At 41.3% G+C, this 15,768-nt stretch overlaps 1 protein-coding gene across 1 annotated transcript in view; it reads right to left on the bottom strand.

The window, feature by feature from the left end:
• Positions 1-1,898: 1,898 nt before the first annotated feature.
• The window catches only part of LOC120051754 (metabotropic glutamate receptor 8), a 190,082-nt gene continuing 176,212 nt past the window's right edge, over positions 1,899-15,768 (bottom strand). Inside the window, exons 9-10 of the mRNA XM_038998641.1 lie at positions 2,796-3,042; positions 1,899-1,948 (exon numbers count right to left, since the gene is read on the bottom strand). Coding sequence (XP_038854569.1) covers positions 1,899-1,948; positions 2,796-3,042 — 297 coding nt within the window. The remainder of the gene's footprint in view (positions 1,949-2,795; positions 3,043-15,768) is intronic.

Genomic DNA, 15,768 nt, shown 5'->3' with positions numbered 1-15,768 from the left:
CATAGTTGGCTTTGAGACTTCGTACCTTCTTTATATAATCTTGCCTACTTGCCATCCTGATATATTTTTGATGTGTCAAGGCAACCATATAAATGTTAGGACTTGTTGATGCATTGAATATCACTTCCATCTAAACTGAGGCAAACTACTGTACATAAATGATACCCGCTACCTTACCCTTCTACACTGAACAAAAATATAAATGCAACATGTAAAGTGTTGGTCCCATATTTCATCAGCTGAAATAAAATATCCCAGAAATATTCCATTGGCACAAAAAGCTTACTCCTCTCAAATGTTGTGCACAAATTGGTTTACATCCCTGTTAGTGAGCATTTCTCCTTTGCCAAGATAATCCACCCACCTGACAGGTATGGCATATCAAAAAGCTGATTAGATAGCATGATCATTACACAGGCGTACCTTGTGCTGAGGACAATAAAAGGCCACTCTAAAATGTTTTGTCACACAACACAATGCCACAGATGTCTCAAGTTTTGAGGGAGTGTGCAATTGGCATGCCGACTGCAGGAATGTCCACCAGAGCTGTTGCCAGAGAATGTATTGATAATTTCTCTACCATAAGCCACCTCCAACATTGTTTTAAAGAATTTGGCAGTATGTCCAGCCGGCCTCACAACCGCAGACCACGTGTATGGCTTTGTATGGGCGAGTGGTTTGCTGATGTCAACGCTGTGAACAGAGTGCCCCATGGTGGCGGTGGGGTTAAGGCATGGGTAGGCATAAGCTATGGACAATGAACACAATTGCATTTTATCGATGGCAATTTGAATGCACAGAGATAACGTGGCGAGATGCTGAGGCCCATTGTCGTGCCATTCATCCGCCTCCATCACCTCATGTTTCAGCATGATAATGCACGGCCCTATGTCGCAAGGATCTGTACACAACTCCTGGAAGCTGAAAATGTCCCAGTTCTTCCATGGCCTGCATACTCACCAGACATATCACCCATTGAGCATGTTTGGGATGCTCTGGATCGACAACAGCGTGTTCCAGTTCCTGGAAATATCCAGCAACTTCGCACAGCCATTGAAGAGGAGTGGGACATTCCACAGGTCACAATCAACAGCTCTATGCAAAGGAGATGTGTGGCGCTGTATGAGGCAAATGGTGGTCACACCAGATACTGACAGGGTTTCTGATCCACGCCCCTCCTTTTTTAAGGTGTCTGTAACCAACACATGCATATCTGTATTTCCAGTTAAGTGAAATCCATAGATTAGGGTTTAAATTGACTGATTTCCTTATATGAACTAAAATCTTTGAAATTGTTGCATGTTGCGTTTATAGTTTTGTTCAGTATTTTTTACCTCATATACACATCCAACAATGCTAAACATTTCCAAAACATTCCTTTATTATAAATAAAGTATTTGTATAAAAATGTGCATGCTTAAACCATGTCATTAACAGATTTTACAACTCAAGGCTACGATTTAGTTAGCCGATACAGACAGACTCATCTTGTAATGCAGGTCAGACGACATGAGACAAGAATTTGAAATCTTCACAACCACAAAATACGTACAATTAGAATAACAACTAACAAGGTTGATCCCAACAATGTATTTTTAAATGATCTTTTAAATGAGGTTTCGTTTTCCTCTTCTGTTCACCATCCTCTTTTCGTTAAGTCTCTTGGATGGTTTGTTTACTGACCATATATATTTTTTTGTCTGCTTCTAACAGGCCCATTAGCTCTGTCTGTGAACATGAAAGAGCAGACATATTTATTTTGGCTGCCACCCTCTCAGACATCATTTTGACTCTGATCAATATCAATGTCTCATGCTTGTTTGAAGGCCCTGTGAATCTGACACATCCAAGTCTGCATGTGGAATTCTTCAGTAATCCTCTATTCAGAACTTCTCTCTTCAAATGGCATGGTTGGTGTAGCTGACATACGTTGTTTTGGATGATGGCACTGTAAAGACAAAGAATGGAGATGTTAGTTTCCTAGAGGGTAGTGATTCCCTCTGTACTAATTGTATTGCTTGCATTCCTTCCCTCAATGCATTACCCCATAACCGAACAGTCTTGATGGGAATGTTGAGGCTACCATGGCTTTCTACCGGCGACCTAAACTAATACAGTTGGCTATGTGAGATTATTAAATCACTCACAATGAAGTTGAATTTTCCAGATGTATTCATGTATTAATTGGAGAAATTGTCCATACATAGGAAAAAAGCAACAAAGTTTTAGAGATCAAACTGTTCAGTCAGCACAATCGTGATAAGTAAACAACCGGATTCTTGCTTGCCTGTATGAAACGTCTGCAGACGGGCTCAGAAAGGCCTTTGATGTCTAAATCCGAGTGATGAACAGTTTTGCCTAATCAGTTCTCAGGTGTCTTTTTAACTATCGTAGATGAGAAAATACAAAACATTTTCTACAAGCTGATTTCAACAAGATATCTCAGATACTGCAGCTGTAGCTGAGGAACTGCGCTTGATTTTACTGTATGTAGAAATTCCAAAGCCTCTTGCCAAGCCTGTGTTTGAAATTAACATAGGCTACACAAAAATACAATTATTGGTAAAAAAAATAAATGGGGGTGGTTGTATAATACAGTGGTTCACAAACTGTGGGGCGACACCAACAAGAGGGGTGTGAACTGTTTGTGTCATGAAAAGTGCTTGTGCCCATAGAAAGAGACAGGAGAGGCGCGGGATGTTCACCAATGCTGGAAGGCAGGCCTGAGTGACAACGTTTGGCAACTCCTGGCATAATATGTTAAGAAGGGGATCAGATCACATCTTTATACTCACTGCTGGTGTCCATGCCCTCGCAGAGTTCGGTCTTCACCTCTCCGTTGGGTCGCTCTGAGGTTAGCTGGGACAGCTTGCTGGTCATGGTGGCGACAGTGACAATGGCCTTGAAGCTGCGCTTGCGCTTGGGTACGTTCTGCTCTGGGTGGAAGATGATGATGTAGACCTTGGGCATGTAGAGCAGTCCCAGGGAGACGGAGGCGCTCAGGCTGAGGGAGACGGTCAGCGTGGCTGTCTGGATGTACATCTGACGAGAGACACATGGGGGGGGGGGAGAGAGAGAGATCAGTCAATGAGTCTGAGGTGCTTCAAAGAGAGTCCTTGGAGGGGAACCTTTGTGATCCCTGACACAGCATCTTCTATCAATCCAATCATATTGCATCACATTTTAGATTTGATTTGGCATGACACAGAGTGCATGCACTTTACCCCTACTTACATGTACAAATTACCTCGACTAACCTGTACCCCCGCACATTGACTCGGTACCGGTACCCCCTGTATATAGCCTCATTATGAATACTGTTCATTGACTACAGCTCAGCGTTCAACACCATAGTTCCCACAAAGCTAATCACTAAGCTAAGGACCCTGGGACTAAACATCTCCCTCTGCAAATGGATCCTAAACTTCCTGACGGGCCACCCCCAGGTGGTAACGGTGGGCAACAACACATCTGTCACACTGATCCTCAACACGGGGGCCCTTCAGGGGTGCGTGCTCCTGAACTCCCTGTTCACCCACGACTGCGTGGCCAAGCATGACTCCAACACCATTATTAAGTTTGTTGACGGCACAAAGGTGGTAGGCCTGATCACCGACAGTGATGAGACAGCCTATAGGGAGGACGTCAGAGATGTGGTAGTGTGGTGCCAGAACAACAACCTCTCCCTCAACGTGAGCAAGACAAAAGAGATGATTGTGGACGACAGGAAAAGGAGGGCCGAACACGTCCCCATTTACATCGACGTGGCTGTAGTGGAGCGGGTCAAGAGTTTCAAGATCCTTGGTGTCCACATCACCAACAAACTATCATGGTCCAAACACACCAAGAAAGCCGTGAAGAAGGCACGACAACACCTTTTCCCCCTTAGAAGACTGAAATGATTCGGAGGGCCAAGTCTAGGTCCAAAAGGCTCCTTAACAGCTTCTACCCCAAAGCTATTAGACTCTTGAACAATTTATCAAATGGCCACTTGGACTATTTGCATTGACCCCTTTGTCTTTATACTGCTGTTACTCGTTGTTTATTATCTATGCATAGTCACTTTACCCCTACCTACATGTACAAATTACCTCGACTAACTTGCACCCCCGCACATTGACTCGTACCGGTACCCCCTGTATATAGCCTCATTATTGTTATTTTACTATGTTACTTTTTTACCATAGTTTATTTAGAAAGTATTTTCTTAACTCTGTTTTCTTCAAACTGCATTGTTAGTTAAGGGCTTGTAAGTAAGCATTTCACGATAAGATCCACCCCCGTTGTATTCGGCGCATGTGATGACATTTGTTGTGATCTGATTTGTATTTCGGCAGGTGCTCTTTCCTCAGAAGACTTATTGTCAGTTTAATAGTGAGGTCTATTGAACGTACTGGGATCAAACTCAAACCAACCGTATACAACCAAGTTGCTGTTCACTTGTTATGCACATGGAACGTTCAACTCACGGTACACTATTACACTATTCAGGTTTCTTATAACCACTTAAAACAAACTCATCTAACCACCGACAACCCAGGTGAAGTACCCCGACCTCATGCACACACATCCAGTCTTCTCCCACCTGCTAAGCGGAAACAGTTTCCTTGACTTCTTTCCAATGTCACAGTACCACAGTGCCTGTCAAGAACCGCTGACGTGAACACGCCTGCACCAAACAATCCTGCTAAGAGACCACCTGAGTCGTCATAGCAACAGGCTTTAGAAACGTCAACACAACTAATGGCCCTCTCATTGAGCGGTAAACCGACAGTGAGAATTCTCAGAGGGCGTTTGCTCAGCCATATCTGTACAGTTAGAGTGTGGTAGAGAATGAAAAGGAACTGGCAGATGGCACAGCTCCCTTGAGTCTAAACATCTCCACAGAGGAAGCCATTCCATCACACATCAAGCTATTATTAGGAAAATGTCTAGTAGACATCTAAGCATAAAGCCATTTAGAGGGCCTTTAGACAAACATCTAGGAATTTTTTATATAGTGACAAAAAAGCTTATATTACTCAATGTTGGCCGTAGATTTCAAGGTTAACCATACTGGAGCACAAACATGAAGCCATTTCTTAACCACTTATAAAGGTGATAATATTACCTGTAGCCAGCTGCCAGTACTCATTTGGGTGCCGGTACTGTTTAAATTTAAGGTGCAATAGTTTTGATACAATACTTTTGAGCTAATACTCTATAAAGAGGAGCAGGTACTCAAGCAGTAGAAACATTGAGGTGCCGGTAAGTTAAGCACCATCTGTGGCTCAAACCCCTTATCATTCCCTAAGGTTATCTTAACTGAATCTTTTGGCTACAGAGTGTTTTCCAGTGAGTCACCAGTCGGGGCTGGTGGCAAGTCCTAGTTTGAACCAGTTCAACAGCCTCTTTAGATCTATAATAAGACTAATGGGGTGGGCTTCAAAAGGCAAGAGCTGAGGAACGATCACCCTCGCTTTTAGGTCAGCTAGGAATCTGGGGCATGAAGCTCAGTGACATTTACCACCAGAGACTGGCGATGTGGCCATGGCAGAGAGAGAGCCTGGCTATGTGGCAATGGCAGAGAGAGTGCCTGGCGATGTGGCCATGGCAGAGAGAGAAGAGAATGACTACTACCCACGTCACAAGCACATCATGGTCATAAGCACACTGTTTGTAATGGCAGTGGGGGGAAATGGGGAGGAGTCTAACTGAAGGTACTGGTAGGTATGGGTATACTGAACATAGGTATGAGGATATTTATTTTTGTCATAATGTCATTAAACTGGACGTCAGTCTTCTGCTATGAAAAACAACAACATTATGATGTTGTATCACAGTCTATCATACACTCAAAAAAATGATGGGCTAAAAACTACCCAATTTGGGTTATTTGGTAACCCAGTGCTGGTTAAATAGTGGACAGAACACACACTGGGTTGTTTTGACCCAGACAGTTGTGTTGTGTGAATAACCAAACAAGTTGGGTTGATGGGATGACTTAAACATGGGTTAATTTAACCATCAGTTGTTTTTTTCACCAGCAGTTGGGTCTTTTTTTATGTAATCCATAGGTTATTTTTCAGATGGCGTGGCCTATTACAGGTGTGGCTTTCATATAGTTATTTTTGGCCACTCATGGAAGTAAATGTCATTCCTGTTCATCATGTTAACTTTCTACACAGCAATTGTACATTTTCCTATAATATTTTTGTGTGTAGTCTACAGTCGGTCTTTTTTAAATCCAGTTTTTCAAACCATTACTACATTAAACCATCTTTACTTCACTCCATGAATTACCATATCTGACTTTTCTTTTTTGTGACCAATGTTTTGTATTTTTTTGTTTGTATGTATGTGTTGGGCTTTATAGATTGGTTATTTGTGTATGTTGGGGTTTAGCTGAAATTATTCTTTACAGAGTCAAGTACAGTATTTGTCCAAACCTCAATTGTTCCTTGATTAGCGCCATTCATTCTCACTGGAGATAATTTGAATGTTATAACTTGTATTATCCATTGGTGAATTGGGAGAGAGTGGGGTGATTGCCATCTAAGAGCCAACATAGTTTGTGCGGCGGTGTTGCCTGCCAGTAGTAATCGTCTTGGATTGAGATTCAAGGATCCGTCTCAGATGTGAGATACAAGGAGCAATCATTAAGTAACATACCTGATGCAACACATTGAATATTTACATTCATGCACTTCAAAATTAATTTAGTAACTTTTCCCCAGAAGCATTTAACTGCAGGGTACTCCCACATCATATGAAGGAATGTGCCTGCCTGATTTAGGGGACACAGTGAACAGTTGGGAGCAATTTCATCGTAAAACCTTTCTTTGGTGTTAAATAAAGTCTGTAATCATATTCTGTTCCAGTTAAAGGGTTGTTCAAATTCACTTAGACCTGTGGACCATACTTTTTTAATGGATAACTCAGAATGAGCTTATCAAAAGTTTATATATTATAGAGATCAGGCCTTTATGGAGCCCAGATAATTTAATGTGTATGTGCCTTTCAAATCTTGAAATGTTCTCAAACCGTTACTGTCCATGATATCGGCAGGTGTATGGGTTCCACATTTGTACCATTGGGAGGGATGCAAAAGGCTGCCCTCCTGATCGCAAGGTATTGCTAGCGCCTGGAAATATATTTCAACGTTTGGTTCGGATAGTCCTTCAAATCAAATCAAATTTGTCACATGCGCCGAATACAACAAGTGTAGACCTTACCGTGAAATGCTTACTTACAAACCCTTAACCAACAGTGCAGTTCAAGAAGAGTAAAGAAAATATTTACCAAATCAATTAAATAAAACATAAAAAAAATAAAAAAGTAACACAATAGCATAACAATAACTAGGCTATATACAGGGGGTAGCGGTACCAAGTCATTGTGCAGGGGTACAAGTTAGTTGAGGTCATTTGTACATGTATGTAGGGGTGAAGTGACTATGCATAGATAATAAACAGCGAATAGCAGCAGTGTACAAAACAAATGGAGGGGGGGTCAATGTAAATATTCCGGTGGCCATTTGATTAATTGTTCAGCAGTCTTATGGCTTGGGGGTAGAAGCTGTTAAGGAGCCTTTTGGTCCTAGACTTGGCGCTCCGGTACCACTTGCCGTGCGGTAGCAGAGAAAGCAATCTATGACTTGGGTAACTGGAGTCTCTGACAATTTTAAGGGCTTTCCTCTGACACTGCCTATTATATACTGTAGGTCCTGGATGGCAGGAAGCTTGGCTCCAGTGATGTACTGGGCTGTACGCATTACCCTCTGTAGCGCCTTACGGTCAGATGCCGAGCAGTTGCCATACCAGGCGGTAATGCAACCGGTCAGGATGCTCTCGATGGTGCAGCTGTAGAACCTTTTGAGGATCTGGGAACCCATGCCAAATCTTCAAATCAAATCAAACTTTATTTGTCACATGCGCCGAATACAACAAGTGTAGACCTTACCGTGAAATGCTTACTTAAAAGCCCTTATTAACCAACAGTGCAGTTCAAGAAGAGTTAAGAAAATATTTACCAAATAAACTAAAGTAAAAAGTAACATAACAACATAACAATAACGCGGCTATACACAGGAGGTACCGGTACCGAGTCAGTGTGCGGGGGTACAGGTTAGAGGTCATTTGTACATGTAGGAAGGGGTGAAGTGACTATGCATAGATAATAAACAGCGAGTAGCAGCAGTATACAAAACAAATGGAGGGGGGGTCAATGTAGTAGTCAATTTGATTAATTGTTCAGCAACTGGGATATTAGTGCATCTACTGAGGTCGGATTGAATTGATTTGAGTGTTCTGTTAACATTTCTAGCAATGGTTTTATTTAAGGAAGGAAATCTATCTATTCCCAAATATTTAAAATGGGAAACTATTAGGATGGAGCCCTCCATCGTGGTCTTGAGAGGCATTAGGTAGGGCATATTTGGCTCCAGTCAAAATGTTGTTAATCATTATGAATGAATTCAATTCAGTTTCAAATTGTTCACAGAAAGTATGATTTTTTGTAAGGAAATATTAAAGCGCCATGGCTCTTTAAGGAGATTCTGATATAGAGTATGTAGCTGGCAGTAATAAGCATGATGATCAGATAGGTTCATATGCTGAATTTCTATTTTCTTGATTAAATAAAATAAAGGAGTAGATAAGAGTACAAAATCGATTCTGGAGAATGTTTTGTGCTGGTTTGAATAGAAAGTGTACTCTTTTGCTTTAGGGATATGAGCTTACCAGGCATCAATGAGGTTGTAATCAGAGAGTATATGTTGGAGAACCTTGGTTGCCTGTAGATTGTAGTTGGTCTTATTAGATTTGTCCCCAGAATGGCATTCATGTCTGTCCCAATAACCAGTTGGAATTCAGTTAATTCTAACAATATGCTGTTCAGAGAATCTACAAAAATAAGATCATATGAATTTGGAGCAGGCACATTAATAAAGGCCATTTTCTTTCCATTATGGATACATTTAAGGAAAGTGATTCTGCCTTCTTGGTCTTCGCCTTTACCAAGGATGGGGATTTTGAGTTTCTTATGTATCATTATGATTACACCCTTAGTTTCGTTTGGGGATGATGAAAAAGCAGATAGTCTGTTTAAATAGTTCTCTGTTTTATGCTCTGTTTTATGTTTTGTGTTTTGTAGCAGGTGTGTTTTCTTAGAGCATATCTGACCTTTTCTATAGAAAGCTTGACCGACTTTCAGTATTCTGCCAAGCAGGTCTGTGATGTGATATGATATGTGTAAGCTATCACAAATATATCAGCTGTTTTGCTCTTTTCACTCCTATCAACTTATTTTTCTAGCTTTTTCTAAAGTCTCTGAAAGTGGCGATTAGCTTTGGTCCACTGCATATCCCGTTCTCATACGCCTTGAACTTGTCGAAAGAAAGTCGATAAGAAAAAACGTGGCTGTTGCCTCCATCCATAGCTATCACTTAAGCTCCAGTTTTATATTCCCTGAAACGAGAGGTTGCCCTGGGTCACATGACAGAGAACATATCAGTTTTCACTGAGAAGATGGGGTGAAACTTTACTTTCAGCAAATGTGCTCTTTCTCACAGGTTCCAGGACAAAATGCAAGGCATACTAATACCAAACATGACAGCTTTTGATTAACTAATCATATTTTGGCATTGCTATACTTTATAGGGCTTTGAAGAGTTTCCCAGCATAATGTAAATTCATACCATAAACTCGATGTCTCTCTGCCTGGCGCTCAGACGGATTGGGGTTAAGCCCTTGTGACAGACCAGCATCCTGTCCAGGTGGTGTTCTTGTACCTCAAGCTGCCTCAGACTACAGATCCAATAACAGAGGACAATCCTATACTGAATCATACAGTGCATGGAGATGAAGTCTAGTAGGCTACTGCATGAAACTATGAAAGCCGAAGACGAGTAGGCTAATGGATTTATGGGGAGTGGATAACCTAATTAGACCATGTCTGCCATGAACCTAAACAGGCTTTTAGAAATGTAATCTCTGCACACTGGTGACATTTATAACAACTTACTTATGATAGGAACCCAAGTCAGGATGTTATGTAAATTCGGATGAGGAAACAAAGTAACTGCGAATAACCGTCTGAAGGATCATGCTTATGAAATGGTTTATGGACATATATTAGGCTTAGTCATACACACGATAAATGCAATGCACCCCTTACAACATGTGAATATTGACATTGAAGCGACAGCATAAGCTCAAACAACAATGTTTTCTGTAGCCTCTTCACTCCGGGAGACCTGTACATTGGATTGGTCTCCCGTCGCTGAAGGCGACATCCCGTATCCACAAAAACATATTTACTAGCCCTCTAGTTGACCTATTTCACAGAAACTTGTCCCGTCACCGAGGGCACATCTATAATCCAGAATGCTTTACCAGTCATTTCAGGGTTTTTTAATCTGAGGGATAAACAACCAATAGGGTGCAACCATAAAAACATTAGTGGGTGCAACCATGACAACTAGTAGAAGGTGGGCAATCTCAGCCATGGAATGTGCACTCGCCCAACACAAGGGTATTACCTTGTGATGAGAGTTGTAGTGACAAGCATCTGTTTCTAAAATGACAAGAGCTGGGGCATTTATCCAGCTTGATCTGATCAATGAGAAAGACTGTTAATCATGGTCGTGTGCTATATAAGCATTATTTTATATATTTTTTCAGGGACACCAATCATACCGGTATTCTCTATGGACATTTAACCATGTGTGTCAGTAATTCACAATTGGAATAGGACTGCTGGAGAACAATAGGGTGTCTCTTTTTATTTAACTAGGCAAGTCAGTTAAGAACAAATTCTTATTTACAATGACTGTCTACCCCGGCCAAACCCAGACGACATTGGGCCAATTGTGCGCCGCCTTATGGGACTCCTACTCACAGCCAGATGTGATTCAGTCTGGATTTGAACCAGGGTCTGTAGTGACGCCTCTTGCATTGAGATGTAGTGACTTAGACCACTGCCCCACTCGGGAACCCTAGACAGTGCAACTCTTAGGACAGTGCAACTTAAGCGGCATTAATTTTCTGAAATATGAATAGGCTATTATGCTTTGTTCCCCCCTTTTCCCAATTCCACAAATATAGAGTTTGATATGTGGTGTTTTGCAGTCCTCTAAAAAAGTGATTTCTGTAGAGGTGATTTTTCAATGGCCAGTGAGGCTCGTTAATTCTCTAAAGATTAATAAGGTAGTATTCTACACTGTTTAACTTCTCTAGGGTAGGGGGCAGCATTCTGAATTTTGGATGAAATGCATGCCCAAATTAAACTGCCTGCATCTCGGGCCCAGAATATATGATATGCCTTTAACTGGTAGATTTGGATAGAAAACACTCTAAAGTTTCCAAAACTGTTAAAATAGTGTCTGTGAGTATAACAGAACTGATTTGGCAGGCGAAAACCTGAGAAAAATCCATTCAGGAAGTAGTTTTTTTTGTGGTTTTGTAGTTTTCTATTGAATGCCAATACAGTATCCATTGACTTAGGACTCAAATTGCAGTTTCTATGCCTTCCACTAGATGTCAACAGTCTTCAGAAATTGTTTCAGGCTTGTATTCTGAAAAATTAAGAAGTAAGAGTAGTCTGAATGAGTGGACCCTGCCGGGTCACAGAGCTTTTTCCTGCGCCAGACCGAGAGAGTGCGTTTCTTGTTTACCTTTTAAATTGACGACGTTATTGTTCGGTTGAAATATTATTGATTATTTAGGCTAAAAACAACCTGAGGTTTGAATATAAACATCGTTTGACATGTTTCTATGAACTTTACGGATACAATTTGGATTTTTTTGTCTTCCTGTTTTGACTGCGTTTGAGCCTGTGGATTACTGAAGAAAACGCGCGAACAAAACAGAGGTTTTTGGGTATAAAGAGACTTTATCGAACAAAATGAACATTTATTGAGTAAATTAATGTCTGCTGAGTGCAACCATATGAAGATCATCAAAGGTAAGGGATTCATTTTATCTCTATTTCTAAATTGTGTAACTGTTCTACCTGGCTGGCTACTGTTTGTAATGATTTGTCTAGTGGGCTATGTTCTCAAATAATCGTAAGGTATGCTTTCGCCGTAAAGCATTTTTTAAATCTGACACCGTGGTTGGATTCACAAGCAGTTAATCTTTAAACCTATGTAAAATATGTTTTGTTTTCTGAATTTTTATAATGAGTATTTCTGTATTTGAATTTGGCGCCCAGCAGTTTCACTGGCTGTTGAAGAGGTGGGACGCTACCGTCTCACGTGCCCAAGAGAGGTTAAGACCTGGAGAGCTTTTCTGTCTTGAGGCAAAATCATCAACCATCAATCTATTAATAGGTGGTGAGTTTTATACATCATGTTCAGTGCTACAGTGAGGACGTGCAAGATGGAAACTTGAAGTTGAATTGTGAATTATTCTTGACACAACAGAATTCCAGTCATCCACTGATTTTGTCACACCTGCTCCCGCTACGCCCTCTGGTGTTCATCCGGTGTCTTCTTGTTCTCCAGTTACTCCCCATGTACACTCTCTCTCTTTCCCTCTCGCTCTCTGTGTGATTGTGTGGTTGGAGACAGGTGTGCTGGAGTCAGAGCAGATCCCTACCAGCTGCAACTTGTTCCATAGTCAAGACCTCAACAAATACCACTTCCACCCTGCTGGATTGTAATCTCTGCTCAGTCAGTTCATGACTCTAGACATGTAATATTACTCAAGATCCTGTTACTCTGCTGTGCCTGTTTCCCTGCCTGACACCGTTTATCCTCTCATTGCAGTTACTGCTCTGTCTCTGGCATCTGTCTCCTGTTCCACATCTCACCACCCAACTACCTTGCTCTGGATTTTACTCACCACCACTACCTTGGATTCCCCTCAGGACCTGTTAACCCTGTTCTACTCAGCTAACTCCAACCTCAGTCTCCACATCTAGTTTTTCTGCAACTCATCCGAGCTACCCCGGATCTGCACTCCATATCTCTCTGTGCAACAATACATATTTTGGTTCATTCATCACTGTTTCCTCATCTGAGTCTGCTCTTGGGTTCCCCTGTGTCGTTCCGCTTAACAGATTTTATGATCCTGTAGGTTTATGCACTGTATCATTCATTCTATTAGCATATGTTTACACTAGGTACAGTAGAAGTGGGATTGGTGCATCTATTCCTAAAGAAGGGGTGACAGAAAAGTCAATACCTTTAGCCACGGCTGTGTTTCTTACTTCAGCGCTAAGCAGACACAACATATTACATATCAAATAATACAAAAAAGAATAATAAAAGATCAAGGTGTTGGTAATGTTTCTCACAGCCTCTGTAAATAACCCAGCCACTGTAAACAACCCAGTCTCTGTAAACAACCCAGCCGCTGTAAACAACCCAGTCTCTGTAAACAACCCAGCCGCTGTAAACAACCCAATCTCTGTCAACAACCCAGTCTCTGTAAACAACCCAGTCGCTGTAAACAACCCAGCCGCTGTAAACAACCCAGTCTCTGTAAACAACCCAGCCGCTGTAAACAACCCAGTCTCTGTAAACAACCCAGCCGCTGTAAACAACCCAATCTCTGTAAACAACCCAGCCGCTGTAAACAACCCAGTCTCTGTAAACAACCCAGCCGCTGTAAACAACCCAGTCTCTGTAAACAACCCAGTCTCTGTAAACAACCCAGTCTCTGTAAACAACCCAGCCTCTGTAAACAACCCAGTCTCTGTAAACAACCCAGCCTCTGTAAACAACCCAGTCGCTGTAAACAACCCAGTCTCTGTAAACAACCCAGTCTCTGTAAACAACCCAGCCGCTGTAAACAACCCAGCCGCTGTAAACAACCCAGTCTCTGTAAACAACCCAGTCTCTGTAAATAACCCAGTCTCTGTAAACAACCCAGTCTCTGTAAACAACCCAGTCGCTGTAAACAACCCAGCCGCTGTAAACAACCCAGTCTCTGTAAACAACCCAGCCGCTGTAAACAACCCAGTCTCTGTAAACAACCCAGTCTCTGTAAACAACCCAGCCGCTGTAAACAACCCAGTCTCTGTAAACAACCCAGCCGCTGTAAACAATCCAGCCGCTGTAAACAACCCAGTCTCTGTAAACAACCCAGTCTCTGTAAACAACCCAGTCTCTGTAAACAACCCAGCCGCTGTAAACAACCCAGCCGCTGTAAACAACCCAGTCTCTGTAAACAACCCAGTCTCTGTAAACAACCCAGTCTCTGTAAACAACCCAGTCTCTGTAAACAACCCAGTCTCTGTAAACAACCCAGTCTCTGTAAACAACCCAGTCTCTGTAAACAACCCAGTCTCTGTAAATAACAGGGTAGACACAATTCCCTGTAGCTTGTATATTTTTTTACGTATATATTACTAGCTCAATTTGATAGAATACATTAATATGTTACTTGTGTTATAAGGTCCTTTGATAGACTACATTCATATGTTACTTGTGATATAAGGTCATTTGATAGACTACATATGTTACTTGTGGAATAAGGTTCTTTGCAAATCTGAGTCTGTGATTCACAACACTACTAGTTCAACCATTCTGTATTATAAAAGCAGAACATTTTACCAAGCCCAAATCATGTTTCAACCATTCTGTATTATACTAGCAGAACGTTTTACAGAGCCCAAATCATGTTTCAACCATTAAAGGTTTAGAAGACGAGCTGTCCTTGAACTAATACTTTATTAGATAGAGAATGCAATCTTTATTATCTTATTAAAGAATAAATATGGCTCTCACCTGCATTGCCAGCAACTCCCCTCTTCTTACCACTTTGCCCAGAAAGCCACATTGAGAAACTGATGACCAAGAGTCACCTGCAATTCTACAATTTCAGGCAGTGCTCAAAACCTTGTCACTAACAGTGTCATGTCCAATTACTTAAATTGGTTGTGTGACATGATGGTCAATAGGGTCCTTCTCTCCCTGACGAAAGTGAGCATATCTGATCAATATCTCAATACTCTTAAACTCATGTGGGATTTTCGGAAGACAACAGAATATCACAGGCACCATAGGGACTTTGGTCTACTACTGTACCTCGCTCCCTACAGACTGCAACATGCTCGACTAATAAAGATACAAAATAATGAGGTATAATCACCATCTGGGAAAACAGTTATGGGTACACTTAAGAGACTTCAAAAATAATAACTCGTTTTTATTATTTATTTGGTCCACAGTAAGCTGCTCCCATGGGGTAGACTATAATAAGCTTAACAATGAATAGTAATGATTCTAAACCATTTGTTTTCTTACATGAAATTGGAACAGCATTACATTAATTTATTAGGACTGTGTATGGCTTGGCTAGTTAAGACCTTCTATAATGCAACTATAGTTTGCAATATTTGTGACCTAAGTAAGCCAATATTCAGCTTTGAAAGGCCTGGCTACATCTGCTGCTACTCAAAGCCTGGGTGAAATGTTCCAAGTGTTCCACTGTTTTAATGTGGATCCATAAAGAGGTCTACACTGAATGCATTGGAGGATATATAAAAACAACCAAATATGCTACATTACTGTCATGGTTTCTGTGTTGATCATTAGTAACGCCTTAATTGTTGCAGACCAACCATTGTTTCAAGACATCCAAAAAACTGTAACGATGTGACAGAACTTCACAAGAAACTCACAAGAGTTTCCTGAACTCACAAGAAAACTGTACTAATGAGATCTGGCCCAAAAATAGTGGGGAAGAAAACAAAGTCTTTCTTCACTCAGCTACTCAATTTAAAAGACTGACGCAGCTTTCAGTAAAAAACTTCAATGGAAAAATCCCTCTTTGAAGTCAT

Source organism: Salvelinus namaycush, chromosome 8 (genome assembly GCF_016432855.1).
Source record: "Salvelinus namaycush isolate Seneca chromosome 8, SaNama_1.0, whole genome shotgun sequence".
Classification (NCBI taxonomy): domain Eukaryota; kingdom Metazoa; phylum Chordata; class Actinopteri; order Salmoniformes; family Salmonidae; genus Salvelinus; species Salvelinus namaycush.
Note: the sequence above shows the minus strand (reverse complement) of the source record. Positions and strands in the feature narration are given on the sequence as shown.